This window comes from Rana temporaria, chromosome 1 (assembly GCF_905171775.1).
Source record: "Rana temporaria chromosome 1, aRanTem1.1, whole genome shotgun sequence".
In the NCBI taxonomy this organism is placed as follows: domain Eukaryota; kingdom Metazoa; phylum Chordata; class Amphibia; order Anura; family Ranidae; genus Rana; species Rana temporaria.
In genome coordinates this window covers 500,866,781-500,881,713 of record NC_053489.1, presented here as the reverse complement: position 1 = coordinate 500,881,713, position 14,933 = coordinate 500,866,781, and the positions used below count along the sequence as shown (strand labels likewise).

Sequence of the window (14,933 nt, the reverse complement as noted above, 5' to 3'; positions counted from 1 at the left end):
ATTTTTTACAATTAATTAAATAAATAATTTTTTTTCAGCCATTTTTGGGGGGCTTTGGTGAGATATCAGGGGTCTTAACAGACCTCTGATATTTCCCCCCTTGAGACAGAGAAAGAGATGAGGATAGAGATTCCCCAGTCCCTTTCTTAGCAACCTTAGCTGCACTGAAAATGAATGGAGACAGCAACTCCTCTCCATTCATAAATTAAGACCTTGTAAAATACAGGCTACGATGTTTCAGTTATATGAATGGACAGAGTCAGTGATCACTGACTCTGTTCATTCGGAAAAGGAAGGAGGAGGACATGGAGGGGGACAGCAGAACAGAGGGGGACACAGAGGAAGAACGGGGGGGGGGGGACAGCAGAACGGAGGGGGACACGGAGAAAGAACAGAGGGGGACAGCAGAATGGAGGGGGACACAGAGGAAACACGGGGGGGGGCAGCAAAATGGAGGGAGACATGGAGGAAGAACGGAGGGGGACAGCAGAATGGAGGGGAACACAGAGGAAGAACAGAGGGGGACAGCAGGATGGAGGGGAACACGGAGGAAGAACGGAGGGGGACAGCAGAACAGAGGGGGACACAGAGGAAGAACAGAGGGGGACACAGAGGAAGAACAGAGGGGGACGCAGAGGAAGAACAGAGGGGGACGCAGAGGAAGAACAGAGGGGGACAGCAGAACGGAGGGGGACACAGAGGAAGAACAGAGGGGGACACAGAGGAAGAACAGAGGGGGACGCAGAGGAAGAACAGAGGGGGACGCAGAGGAAGAACAGAGGGGGACAGCAGAAAGGAGGGGGACACAGAGGAAGAACGGGGGGACAGAAGAACGAAGGAGGACACGAAGGAAGAACGGAGGGGGACTGGAGGAGGATGCAGGGACAGTCAGTGGTGATTGGTGCGTGGGGGAGTTACAAGCACTGATCACCGCTGTATAGATTTCACTAAAGCAGCTGAATGCTGCGGGGGGAGAAACGGCTTTATTGAAATCTATACAGCGGTGATCAGTGCTTGTAACTCCCCCACGCACCAATCACCACTGACTGTCCAGGTATCGGGTGAAGCATGGAAGCATTTGCCCGAGTACAAGTGCTCAGGCAAGTGCTCAGTATCGGTACCGATATTGGTATTGGGACAACCCTAGGATTACCCTCTTAGGTTCCACAGCGAGTATAACAAGCATGCTTTACTGCATATACACACTGATTTTACTGTTGTGGGTTTAGTAACACTTTAACACTGACAGGGGTCATTAAAATTACCAGCTTTTATTAATTCATGCAAAACCTTTATCCCAAAAGGTAAAAAAAATTGTTTGCTGTAACTGTTTATAAAGTGTGAGCTGGAGTTTGGCTTCAGTTTGTTAGTGGTTCTAATTCCAATAATACATTTAACACTCACCTCCCCCCAGACTAACACGGCTGCGGTCTGCTGTACCTCCTGTGCTCATTCCTCTAGAGTTGTGTCTGACTAATACAAGAGTTGTGTATTCTAATCAGCAGGTGAAAACAGAAGGAAAAAAGCCTAAGAAAAGAAAACCGATTCAGCCGCCACATCTGATTGGTAGGCTGCAATATAATATATTTTTCGTTTTGGGTTTAATACCTCTTTAAAGTGGAGTTCCATTTAAAAATGGAACGTCCGCTTAAAGTGTTGGTCACCCCTCTCACATGCCACATTTGGCATGTCATTTTTTTTTTGGGGGGGGGGGGGGGGGGGACTGGTACCCTGTTTTTTTGGGGACCCAACTCCCACTTCCTCCCCTGGCACCACGGCACCGGAAGGAAGATCACCTCTCCCCCCCGTTCCTCCAATCTTCTGGGACACTTCACAGGTCCCAGAAGATTGCCCGGCCATTCACAGCATTCAGTGTGGCTCGCGCAGTGCGCACTCGGCTGTGAAGCCACTGCCTGGCACTCACAGTTAGAATGCCGGCGCCAGGGAGAGAGGAGAGGGGCTTTGTGCGGCCGCATCGCTGGACCGTGGGACAAGTAAGTGTCTGATTATTAAAAGTCAGCAGCTACAAATTGCTTTTTGTAGCTGCTGACTTTTAAATTAGTGAAACGCCACTTTAAAGTGAAACTTTTTAGTGAAACTTTACTCTCTCAAACTAAATTTTTATTCCTTATGCAGCTAGCATTAGTAAATGGATAAAAAATTACCGTATTTGCCGGTGTATAAGGCGACCGGGCGTATAAGACGACCCCCTAATTTTACAGTTTTTTACGATTTTTTGCCTGTACTCACTATATAAGACGACCCCCCTTCCGAGGCTTCCAATGTTTCATATTTCTTCCTTCTGGAGCCATATTCTTCTTCATCCGTGCTGGAGCTGGAGCCAATCACAGCAAGCGATGTATTCCATTAATGAATAAAAAGCCTGCTTGGATTGGCAGAGGTTGTAACATCATCAGCCCACGCCTCTCTGACTCTCAAAGCCAATCCGAGCAGGCTACTGTATGTAGCCTGCTCAGATTGGCAGAGGTTGTTACTCCAATCCAAGCAGGCTCTGTATTCATTTGAATATGTCGCTCAATGGGATTGGCTAAGTGGTATATACTGTATGTAGCCGAAGCTACATACAGTATTACCGCACATCCAGCAGGCATCTGAGCAGCTGACCCGGCGTATAAGACGACCCCTGCTTTTTGGCCATTTTTTTTAAGTGTAAAAGGTAGTCTTATACGCTAGCAAATACAGTATATTGTTTTAAACCTTTCTTGTAACTTTCTTTAGTTCATTTCTGCATTTTCATGCCTAGACAAATGATGTCATACACCCCAGGAGTCTTCAGGAGGGGAGGAGGTGTTTTCTAAGCTAAGCACACCCTCCTGTCTGAGCTAAGGGTAGATGGATTCCAGGATGTAAATGCTACATGAATATTTTTCTATTACTCAAGATGGCCACAGCCATCTGAGGAGGGATGTTTTCTAAAGTAATTTCCCAGCAAAATGAAGCATGGAGACATGGATGGATGGGTGAGTTTGCTTTGAATATTAAAAATTAATGAAATAGTGTTTTTTGGTTTGTGGTGTTCAGATGCAGTGTAGTTCTGCTTTAAGTAATTTTCTATTACATAGTAGAATTGGGAGTGCTACATGGTGTTTATTAAAGGAGCTGTAAAGGAAAAAATGTTTTCACCTTAATGCAATCTATGCATTAAGGTGAAAAAACATCATTACCTGACCCACGCTCGGTCCCGGGATCCTCTTCCCCTTTCAGCATGGCCGCTGATTGGCTTGAGCGGATGGATTGAGAGCAGCGCAGCCATTGGCACAATCACATTGAGTGACGTGGCGCGCCGAGGGGCGGGGCCGAGTGATACAATGAGCGGCTATGGCCGCTCGCTGCATCACGGGAGCGCGCCTGCAAGAACTCATCACCATGCAAGCTCTCGCATGAATGTGGTGAGTTCTTGCAGGGAGGACCAGAGACAGCCGCCAAGGTACCCCAGAAGACGTGGATTGGGGCCATTCTGTGCAAAACGAACTGCACAGTGGAGGTAAGTATGACATGTTTGTTATTTTAAAGAAAAAAAAAAAGAAAGAAAAATAAAGTAACCCTTTAATATCCTTCTATGCTGTTTTGGATAAGGCCTGGATTTCACTGTAGTGGGGTGTTCTATACAGTGTATATATTGGATTCAAGGCCTCTATTTGTCAATATATGTACCCAAGGTTCACACAATTTTCAACCAAGATGTACACATTTTTCACTTAGGATTCTTTAAGAAAAATATGTGACTCTTGGGTGAAAGTTGTGTGAATCCTGGGTAAAAACATTGATAAATAGTTCCTTGGATGTTAATGTTATGCTGTATGGGCTAGATTCAGGTAGCCCTGCGTAACATTGTGCGGGCGTAACGTATCTCCGATAAATTAGGGCGCAAGTTCCGTATTCTTACGCCCTAAGTTACGGCGGCGTAACGTATGTGGGTCGGCGTAAGCCCGTCTAATTCAAATGGGGATGATGTGGGCGTGTTTTATTTAAATTATTGTTGACCCCGTGGATTTTAACGTTTTTTCCGAACGGCTGTTCGTGAAAGAATCCCAGTGCGCATGCTCGAAATTCCGCCGCAAATCGTCATTGCTTTCGACGTGAACGTAAATTACGTCCAGCCCTATTCGCGAACGACTTACGCAAACAACGTAAAAAATTCAAAATTCAACGCGGGAACGACGTCCATACTTAACATTGCGTACGCCTCATAGAAGCAGGAGCAACGTTACGCCGGAAAAAGCCTTACGCAAACATAGTAAAAAATTCCGCCGGGCGCACGTACGTTTGTGAACCGGCGTATCTAGGTCATTTGCATATTCTACGCCGAAAACAACAGAAGCGCCACCTAGCGGCCAGCGTAAATATGCACCCTAAGATACGACGGCGTAAGAGACTTACGCCAGTTGATCTTAGCCTAATTTTGGCGTATCTTGCTTTCTGAATACAGAAAGGAGATACGCCGGCACAGCTTTGATTTTACTCTGCGTATCTATAGATATGCCGGCGTAAATCCTTGCTGAATCTAGCCCTATATATTTAATGGCTCATAAGGCAAAACATGTGGTGCATTCCTTTTAATTCTTACTAAGCATATCCTTGTTTATGTTGCTTGCAGACACCTCCCAACCACCCCAGTTTTGTCAGGACAGTGTCATTTCTATGATCACAGGAGAGCTGAGCTTAGTGATAATAGGCCTAGTTTATTAATATCATAAGTACTGTAGAGCAGATTACATTTTCCTCGTTTTTTTTCTAAATAATAAAGTATATTCATACTTACAAATTAGGCCCTTGACCTTCACTTATTTCTTCTGGAGGAATTGGATATAAGGACTCATATACTCTGCCAATTCCAGAGCCATGGATAGCATAAGAATTCATCGCGTCAACTCCAGGAGGAAAATAGGACCAGGGGATAAGAGCCGTGCCGTGCCATTTCCCCCAGTCTGATGTGACATCTGCTGAAAATTCCAGCGGCAGCTCTGTCTAATAAAGTACAATATAATATTTAGTACAGTGTTTGCATCTAGCAGCTAAATACTAATTAATATGCAAACCGTTCTAACTGAAATAGAGTTCATAAAGCAGATCTAGCATGCAAAAATGATCAGTCTAAAAGTATAATCTTCATTACTTCGCAACTGTTTTATGCAGTTGAAATGTGAAAAACCATTGTTTGTGGTGTAAGGCCTCTTTCACACTGATCTTCTTTTGCTGCGCTAAAACGCAGCTGTATAGCGCCACAAAACGCAATAAAAATATTTCCCTTTAAATCCTATGGGACTCTTCACATTAATGCACTGCGGGTGCAGTGTGTTTGGAAAAGTATCGCATGCTGCATCTTTGGTGCCCTGTTTCAAAAATACATCAAATATGCACCGCCCATTGATTTCTATTGAAAATGCACCAAAAACAAACAAAAAATCAAAAATGTATGGAGATGGACATGCAGGGGTTAGGATGTTCAGTGCCAGAGATCCACTCACATAACTCATTTATAACCTATACAGGGGATATCGACTGGCTCACAACAACTATTCGTATGCTATAACGGTGGTGCGCTTCATCTCAACCCCAGAGAACCTCCAAACTGAGGCGTGGATCGATTGATTCTTTTTTTGCAGAGCGCTGGATGGCTCAGAGGGAGACATCCAAGCTAGCGCTGAAGCAGAGATAGGACCTGCAGAGCCACCTTCTACACATGCTGTCTCTCCCATCCCATCACCTAGACTTTCCTTTTGTATTGTTTTCCTATGCTTTTTAGGAAGCAAGCCATTTTGTCACCACGCAGCATACCTGCGGGTGATCTTAGTGATTCCTGAACTGACTTCTCATGGCTATGCCCAGGGTAGTTTTTTTACAATATTCTTGGTCTCTGTTCCACTAATAAGTGTAAAGCCTCGTACACACGACCGGTTTTCTCGGCAAAAACCAGCAAGAAAACTGCTTCTTGCCGAGATTACCATTCGTGTGTACGAGACATTCAGGTTTCTCGTCAGGAAATCTGGCCAGAATCTCAACGAGAAAAAAAGAGAACCTGCGCTCTTTTTTCTCGTCGAGATTCTTGTGTGCCTGTTTCCTAACGAGAAACCCGAGAGTGTGTATACTTACCTGTCGCCGTGGAAACCCGCGCATTCTCGAAATGACTTAGACGCATGCATAGGTAGGGTGAAGCAAGATGGTGGCGATGGCATCGAATGTGACGAGCACATGCTCGTCGTACGCAATGACATCACCGCGTTCTTACCTTTCAAGAGAACCGCGGTTCTTTTGAAACGAGAGTCTGTACACTCGGGCGGCAAGAGTTTCTTGCCAAGAATCTCTTCAGGGAAAACAATGTTTTTTTTCCTGACGAGATTCTTGCCGTGTGTACAGGGCCTAATAGGTTGTGTTTAGAATTGAAAAGGCTCAAAGCACAGGTAATCTTTCTGCAAGAGATGCACTTTACACTAGGGTGACCAGACATCTCTGGGACAGTCCCCGGATTGAGGAAACTGTCCCCGGACCAAGTTTTTCCTGGTTTTGTCCCCGGATTGGATTTGAACAGGGGCTGGGGCCATTTCAAAGACAGTCAGTGCAGAATAAAAAAAGAAAATCTGAATTACACACCTCCGCTTTGCCGCTCCTACTAGCTTAGGGGGGTGTATTTTTTCGATTATGTGTGCCCCTTTCTGATCATCATGTGCTGGTCAGAGTGGAGTGAATATTTCTTCTGTTTTGGGGGCATGTCCATTACGTGCCGCTTGCATGTTCTTCTGCCTTGGCTCAAGTCCGGGCCAGCCGCCTGCCTGCTTATCTCCTTGCCTTCCCTGGTGGAGTGATCTTCCTCCGCTCCCCACCCAGCAGTAGCCAGGGCCTGGAGAGTAATGCCGCGTACACACGACTGTTTTTCATGGTGTGAAAATTTTGATTTTTTTAAAATGTAATTAAAAACGATCGCGTGTAGGCTCCAGAGCATTATTTATGACGTGAAAAATGGCCATTAAAAATTAAGAACATGCTCTATTTTTTTGTGTTGTTTTTAACGTGAAAAATGGTCGTGTGTAGGCTTTAACGACGTAAAAATGGAGATAGCACATTCGTCACGCTGTAACAGACTGAAAAGCACGAAGACTGAAAAGCGTGAATCGTTTTTTGCCAAACTTTTACTAATACTAAATCAGAGAAAGCAGCCCCAAGGGTGGCGCCATCCGAATGGTACTTCCCCTTTAAAGTGGCGTAGTACGTGTTGTCACCGCGCTTTACTCAAGCATTTTTTTTTTTTTCACGATCGTGTGTAGGCAAGGCAGGCTTGACAAGAATCAGGTTGAAAAAAACTTTTTTCTAGACCATTAAAAACGGTCGTGTGTACGCAGCATAAGACTTGACAGGCTGTGAGGGGCAGAGAGTTGCTGATTGCCGCCATTACTAGTAAAAAATATATATATGTCCCCGGATTTCATTTAAAAAATCTGGTCACCTTACTTTACACACACGTCAATCCCAAAACTTCCAACCCATTTGTTTAAATAATTCTCCTGTGGCGAAATCTACAGGCACCCCAAAAGCAACCCATGAATCTTGCCCTTTTTTACCTTAGGAATATTATGCAGAACCCCCGGGCAGATATGTCTACCTTACAGCACTATAGCAGATCAGAAATACACATTTACCATCCTACAGTATATTTCCTGAATGCCCACCAACTCACTTTTATAGATTTGGTTCCTGAGTGCCTGGCTGACTTCCGAGAGGGTAGATTGATTCTTGGATTCTTCCTTGACACTTACCAGAAACACTCTAAAACACTACATTCTAATGCCTTCCTTCAACATTTCTGTAAAGGCTTACATCGCTTATTTCTGGTGGATTGCTGGAGGTTTACTCCATGCCTCAGAAAGGGATTATAGTTACGTGCAACAACATGTACAACAGAATATATCACCTTTACGTAAATCATCACACATTGGACTTGCTTTCTGACTCCACCACTGAATAAATCACCATCTCTGACCATGCTGCGATCACTGCTACTCTCCACCTACAACATTTGGTGGCCAAAACATTGCCATGTAGCTAAACAAAAACCTTCTACATAATATCTCTGTGGGGAAGGTTATTGACACTTTCACTCTTTTTGTGAGAACAGCACGGAGGAGGTTTGTTATGGTGTGACATGGGAGGGTGGGCTCCCTCTAGGCTTGCCTGCCCTCTGCCCATCCATTATAATGCATGCGCTTCCACTGTGGAGGCTCTCAAAGTTTAGAGTCAGGACTTCAGATAATATTGTGTAGAAAAAAATAAAATAATAATAAATACAAAAAAACCTCGATCAATTTTTGATCCAGGTCAGCCCCTGGGGGACCTTTGATGCCACCCACTGGTATAGGAGAGAATTTATGTGATAGCAATGTTATAATTTGTGAATTGGATGTGAGTCCTATTCAGCCGTTAACATTTCTGGCTTTAAATATCCAATTTATTAATACATGAGGTTTTTTTGGGATACTTGATGCCATTATCTTGGTGGCATTTTTCGGTGTTCCTACTTGTGGAGATGGATGTGAGCGCAAAATAGTTTATTTATGCTAAAGATCGTTTTTGGCGCTTATCCTTCTCCCATTTTTCTCATTAATTTTATACGTTTAGTGATTGGCAGTTGTTGATGTCCACTCTGCCAGAATTCATATGGCATATTGGGATCCATATAGTTGAGTTTCATACCCCATGTGGATCTTTGTGGGGTATTGCATAGAGACAGATTGACCAGAGTATGATTTGCTAATTTTCTTAATATAATTTTTTTTAATATGTATTTACTGTCTATGTTATACAACAGATACAGTGGTGTATGACAATGTCAGGGGGTTATATGTGAGAGTGCGGGGAGGCCCGTTTCATTTCTTGCCCTTCGTTTATGGTAAGATGTCTAAGGTTTAACCTTCTTAGACATATTTCCTTTCCATCAGTTAAGATGGCGCGGTTGCAGCTGTTTTGGGACTCACATCAAGGCTGCACCATTCCATCTGTTTAAATGCGGTGATTCAGAACGCCGCCTGTATACTGTGACCACGTCCCCATCGAGACGAAACATTGGTAGGCGACGTTCTGACGTCACCGCGTCAAGTGATCAGACCCGGAAGATACAGGCTGCATGTTCGGGGAGCCGGCCGGCTTGTCTTTTTATAAGCTTCATGTTTACAGATTTGATGTAAGTGTACATCTTTTTACTATTTAATAAATACTCAAGGATTTTACGCTATGCAAGTTCCCTCTTCTTTCCCCTATATCCCATTCTGGCATACTGTTTGAGGTAATCCATCAGTGTGATTGTCCCGCTCTGGAGATACGCTTCAAGGATACCATCAGTTCATGCTGTATATGATCTCCTTTAATTAAGAGATCATATATTTCCGGTAAGAGGCAGTATGTGATCGTGGTGGAGGTGCTTCTATCATCACTTTTTCTCAGGACGTTTGTGGATTATTTTTCACCTCCGGAGATCATTGAATGTGAACACATTTTTTTAGTTTTGGACTTTATGATGGATTATGGTTAACCCATAACTGTGCACTAGATCTTTTCTATATAATTTTGTTGTTCACAGTGTGTTCATTCTTGTCACTTTGTTTTCCATATTATTTGCTCTGGTTCCAGTGCATCTTATTAATAGGCACATTTAGCGCAAATTTTTTCTTTGTATATTTGGTTTGATGTTGTATAACATTTTTTAGTCGCAGCTTTTTCACATTTATTTTTGAACAAGCGCAGTATTTTTTCTATTACAGCCCCTGGGGCAACCTGACTTACAGCGTGACTATGCAAGGCGTTCTGCACATGACTTGTGCAGCGGCTTTCAAAATGACTTATGCAAGTCACCCTGAAGTCGTCCCAAAGTAGTACAGGAATCTTTTTCTAAGTCAAAGTGACTTGAGTCGCTCCTATTAGAACTGTTCCATAGTAAAGAACGGAGCACGACTTATCTAAAGGCTAAGTCATTTGACAAGTCGCCCCTGTGTGAACCGGCACTAAGTGTTTTGGTCAAGTTTAGGAGCAAAGGTCAAGGTCAGTGCCAGCAGTTGTTGGACAGTTTTTAATTAGTATTAGTGTAGTTGTCAGTGTGTTGTGGGTAGGATAAAAAAAGCAAAATGTGCCCTATTGTTTCTGGGTTGTACTATGGGTAACTACGCATAAGTGGTATTTCTGCGAAACTCAGGAGCAGGAACATTTATTTTGGCTTGTTCTTTGGTGGCAGGTTATGGTAGTAGCAAGAAATATACAGTGAAACTTAAAACAAAATGTTTTTTTTTTCCTTAGGTAATAAAAAATAAATCAGAAGATATCTATTAACCACCAAATAAAAGCCCAATTTGTCCTGAAAAAAAAAAAAGTATAATCCACCTGGATGTGCAATGTAGTTGTGATGATATGTACAGTTTTACTAACACATAAAAAAAATGTTTTATCCTTAGGCGTGAAGGTGTTAATAAAAAATTTTTGTAGATTACCATATGTCAAATAGAAGTACATTATATTAAATTGGCATGGCTCGTTAGTTCCTGGGGTAAAACTAAACTATCCAAATCAACATTAACTATTTATATTCCTTATGCTGCTAGCCTTAGTAAATAGATGGCGGTAGTTTTGGCATTAATCCCTCGGCAAACTATTTGTTAAAATTCTTACTCCAGTACCTTGGGTATTGTTATTACCATTGTTGTGCACAGTGTAGGAATACACAACTCTAGTACAGTACCTGCATGCAAGGGTGACTTCATAGGATACTGCAAGAAAGGACCAACCAGAAACAGGAAATCTGAGGCAGTGGTCATAGCACTAGGTTAAACTAGAACAAAGGCAAACATTAACATATGAAGAAACTGCATAACCAGTTAAGTAAATAAATCAGCTGCTGAAAGTGCTTTAAAAAGCTGAGAGCAATTTCTCTAATTCAAGGTCACCAGCCAAAGTAAATTCATGGTGGAAGAGACCAGAAGTCCTTAATATATGTGAATCAACTGCAGTACACACATGGGAGCGAACTCGATAAATAAAAATAGAACACAGTACCTCCTTAAAAAGCGAATTAACAAAAATTATGAATTATTCATATTCAGACTAAAAAGTAATTACACGGGCACCACAAGAACAACAGCCATTGTTAATATCTGAAAAAAGCAGTACAATGTCTTCATAGCCTGTATTCATTCCACATTGTGACAATAAATAGTAAATTATGAACAGTGAGTTGAAAAGTCACTAATAAAATAATTACTGTTCATGCGCAAAGGTTTCAAAGGTTTATTTAATCGATTCCTCAAAGCCTGGGCTGATAATTAGTGCCTAAATGGAAAGATCACATGCAGGAAACGTGGTGACCAGCAATTACTGAAAGGTTAACACTGAACTTGAGGTAATACATTTTTTCTCACCTTGTTTCTCAAGTATCTAGATGGTGAAAATATTAATGAAGCCATTTACATGTAACAATCAAGAAACTGAATTACGCAGGGATAGACTTCTGCTCAGTGACCCTGGACGTCATATTTAAAGTGTATTTCCCACAAGCACATATCGCTGTTATCAGAGAGTTCCCAAAATATATTTAGAGTATATGTAAAGCCAAATATTATTTTTAGTCTTAGGTGGATTATAGAAAAGTTCGAACCCCTAACACGTTATTTTTTGCAGTCTGTGTCTAGCTGGGGAAATTTCCTTCCACTTCAAGTCCTGGATATGCCAGAGGAAACAAATCTTCCCAAAGAGAATGGAATTCCCAACTTGTTGTCACAGGAACAGGTATCCCCAGTAAAGGAATTTCCCCCACCTACCGCTCTGATGACAACTACCTCACGTTCTACCTTGATGACAATGGTCAGGTAAAAGGGTAAATCTCCAAAGTAGGGACAGCAAAAAAAAAAACTTGACAAAGAGTTAAACCCTTCTCTACCAAAAACAATAAAAAAAAAAAAAAAAATGTATTAAACATTTTGGGGCAGATCCACGTACAGCGGCGCATTTATCCTCCGGGCGTAGCGTATCTAAGATACACTACGACGCCGTAACTTACTTTTTTTTTCAAATCCACAAAGAATCCGCGCCGTAAGTTACGGCGGCGTAGTGTATCTTTGGCGGCGTAATGGCGCGGCATTCAAATCTCTGTGATGGGGGCGTGTTTTATGTAAATACGTCGTGACCCGACGTAAACAACGTTTTTTTTAACTGCGCATGCGCCGTCCGTGGGGATATCCCAGTGCGCATGGTCGAAATTAACCCGGAACAAGCCAATGCTCCCGACGGTGACGTCATTCTACGCAAATCCCTATTCGCGAACGACTTACGCAAACGACGTAAAAAAATTCAAATTTCGACGCCGGAACGACGGCCATACTTAACATTGAGTATGCCTCATAACAGTAGCGTAGTGACGTAAAAAAATGCGACGGCCGGACGTACGTTTGTGGATCGCTGCAACTAGCTAATTTGCATACTCAACGCGGAATTCGACGGAAACACCACCTAGCGGCCGCCAAAAAATTGCATCTTAGATTCGACTGCGTACTAAGACGTACGCCTGTCGGATCGACCCGAGATGCCGTTGTACCTTGTTTTGAAGATACAAAACAAAGATACGACGCGGGAAATTTAAAATGACGCCGGCGTATCAATAGATACGCTGGCGTAATTATTTTGTGGATCTGCCCCACTAAGTACAGGTTTACATGTAAAAAAAGAAGATATTTATTTTGCATTATTTTACTTGGGGGGCGCAAAAAAACATCAAATGCCGCCACTGTGCGGGTGCCTATTAAACGCAGCCAATGTGCCAATCAAATGCCACCAGTTTGCCCCCTCAAATGCAGCCAGTTTGTCCCTCCAATTGCAGCCAGTTTGTAAATGTCACTTTTGCTTGTGTACATCCTACAGATATGCCGCTTCACAGGCTGGTTTGTATAGCATTCAAATTGTCTATGTTTAATGTTGCCATTTAAAGAGAAAGTAAACCCTGATGGGTTTTACTTCCTCTTTTTTCCCCTGCAAAGTAAAAGCATAATGGGCCAGTATGCATCGCAAATTAGCTAGATACGGCGATCCACGAACATACGTCCGCCCGGCGCATTTTTTTACGTAGTTTCCGTAAGGCTTTTTTCGGCGGATAGTTACCCCTGCTATATGAGGCGTATCCTATGTTAAGTATGGACGTCGTTCCCGTGTCGAATTTTGAAAATTTTACGTCGTTTGCGCAAGTCGTTCGCGAATAGGGCTTTGCGTAGAATGACGTTCACGTTGTAAGCATTGGCTTGTTGCGGGTTAATTTCGAGCATGCGCACTGGGATACCCCCACGGACGGCGCATGCGCCGTTCAGAAAAAACTTCATTTACGTCGGGTCAAGACGTATTACCATAAAACACGCCCCCATCTCATCCATTTGAATTGCGCGCCCTGTAACTTACGGAGGAAATTCTTTGAGAATACGGGAAATACGATGTAAGTTACGGCGGCGTAGTGTATCTGAGATACACTACGCCGGCCGTAAAGAAGCGCCGCGCTTCGTGGATCTGGCCCTAAGTGTTTATTTAATGTCTGTCTGGAGTTCAGCTTTAAGAGGTAATATTGTACAGCCCCTGATGTATGCAAATTGAGCCCGTGACCCCATTAGCTCAATCTAAATGTCAAAAAAACTGTTTCAATATGCCTGATGTACTAGAGATCACGTCCACTTTGTAAGACTGGCAAAAACATTGATGTACAGTGGAACCTTGGATTACGAGCATAATCCGTTCCAGGAGAATGCTTGTAATCCAAAGCACTTGCATATCAAAGCGAGTTTCCCCATAGACGTCAATGGAAACAATAATTATATAATATACAATAATAATTTGTTCCGCATTGACATCTATGGCAAGCAATACTGCATGTGGCCAGAGGTGGGGGGGTGCCGGAGAGCCTCGGAAATACTCGGGGACAGGTCAGCTGAAAGGTTTGGGAACGGAGTATTTCCGAGTAATAACGTCTCGGAACGTCTCTAAAACGGCACCCCCGCGCCTCTGGCCAAATGCGGTACTGCACACCCCATTAGCTTGAATTCTGCTCGTTTTGCGAGAAAACACTCACAAACCGAGTCAGATTTTTTTTTTTAAAGTTGCTCGTTATTCAAAACGCTTGTTAACCGGGTTACTCGTAAACCGAGGTTCCACTGTATCTACATTCTACATGCATGCAACATTATCACATACAGAAATTCTAGCCCTATTCATGTCATGTACCAGAGCCCATTGCAAAGTTAGGGAAGTGATTTATGTGATGATAAATATAAGGCCTCTTTGTGATTGTAGCAAGCACAGAAAATTTGGTAACTTCTATAGAACATTTCCCAATGCTAGATCACAATTTTCAAAGTTGCAGCATTCACACCTCTATGTAAAATATAGCATAGGTCAAAAGGTGTTTCTGTGTAGTTGCAGTTTTGCATTACGAATTGAACTTTCAGACTATACTTTTTCCGGCAGATGATGACAGTAATACTGCTAGGCTTATAATAAAAGATACAGCAGTCAGACATTATTTTTCAAATGCAGATCACTTTAAACTGATATCTGAATACCGATCCTCAAAGGAATGCTTAAATCTGCTTGAGAGCAAAAAAAATAAAATGATAATGCAGTTTGGCCGCCAGATGATAAGAACAAAAAAAAAACGTGATTGGATTTTTCAGAAACCGAGAGAAAGAAGCTGCTACTGGGAGCTTGTATTTAAAATGTATTCTGTAAGCATAGAAAAGTGTCACCTGTTAAAGCCCCCATAGATAACGCAATTTTCGGCTGATTTCTGCTTAATTCGAACTGTGGGTGGCCCTGCAAGTGCCACTAGGCTTAACAAAAGTCAATCTGAAATTCCACTGAGCCGGGTAGAAAAGTATTGACTTATCAATGACTGCATCCTGTCTGAT

At 42.7% G+C, this 14,933-nt stretch overlaps 1 protein-coding gene across 1 annotated transcript in view; it reads right to left on the bottom strand.

Moving 5' to 3' along the window:
• The window catches only part of LOC120918952 (UPF0462 protein C4orf33 homolog), a 175,638-nt gene that overhangs the window by 16,584 nt on the left and 144,121 nt on the right, over window positions 1–14,933 (bottom strand). Inside the window, exon 6 of the mRNA XM_040330870.1 lies at window positions 4,784–4,989. Within this exon, the coding sequence (XP_040186804.1) occupies window positions 4,784–4,989 (206 nt within the window). The remainder of the gene's footprint in view (window positions 1–4,783; window positions 4,990–14,933) is intronic.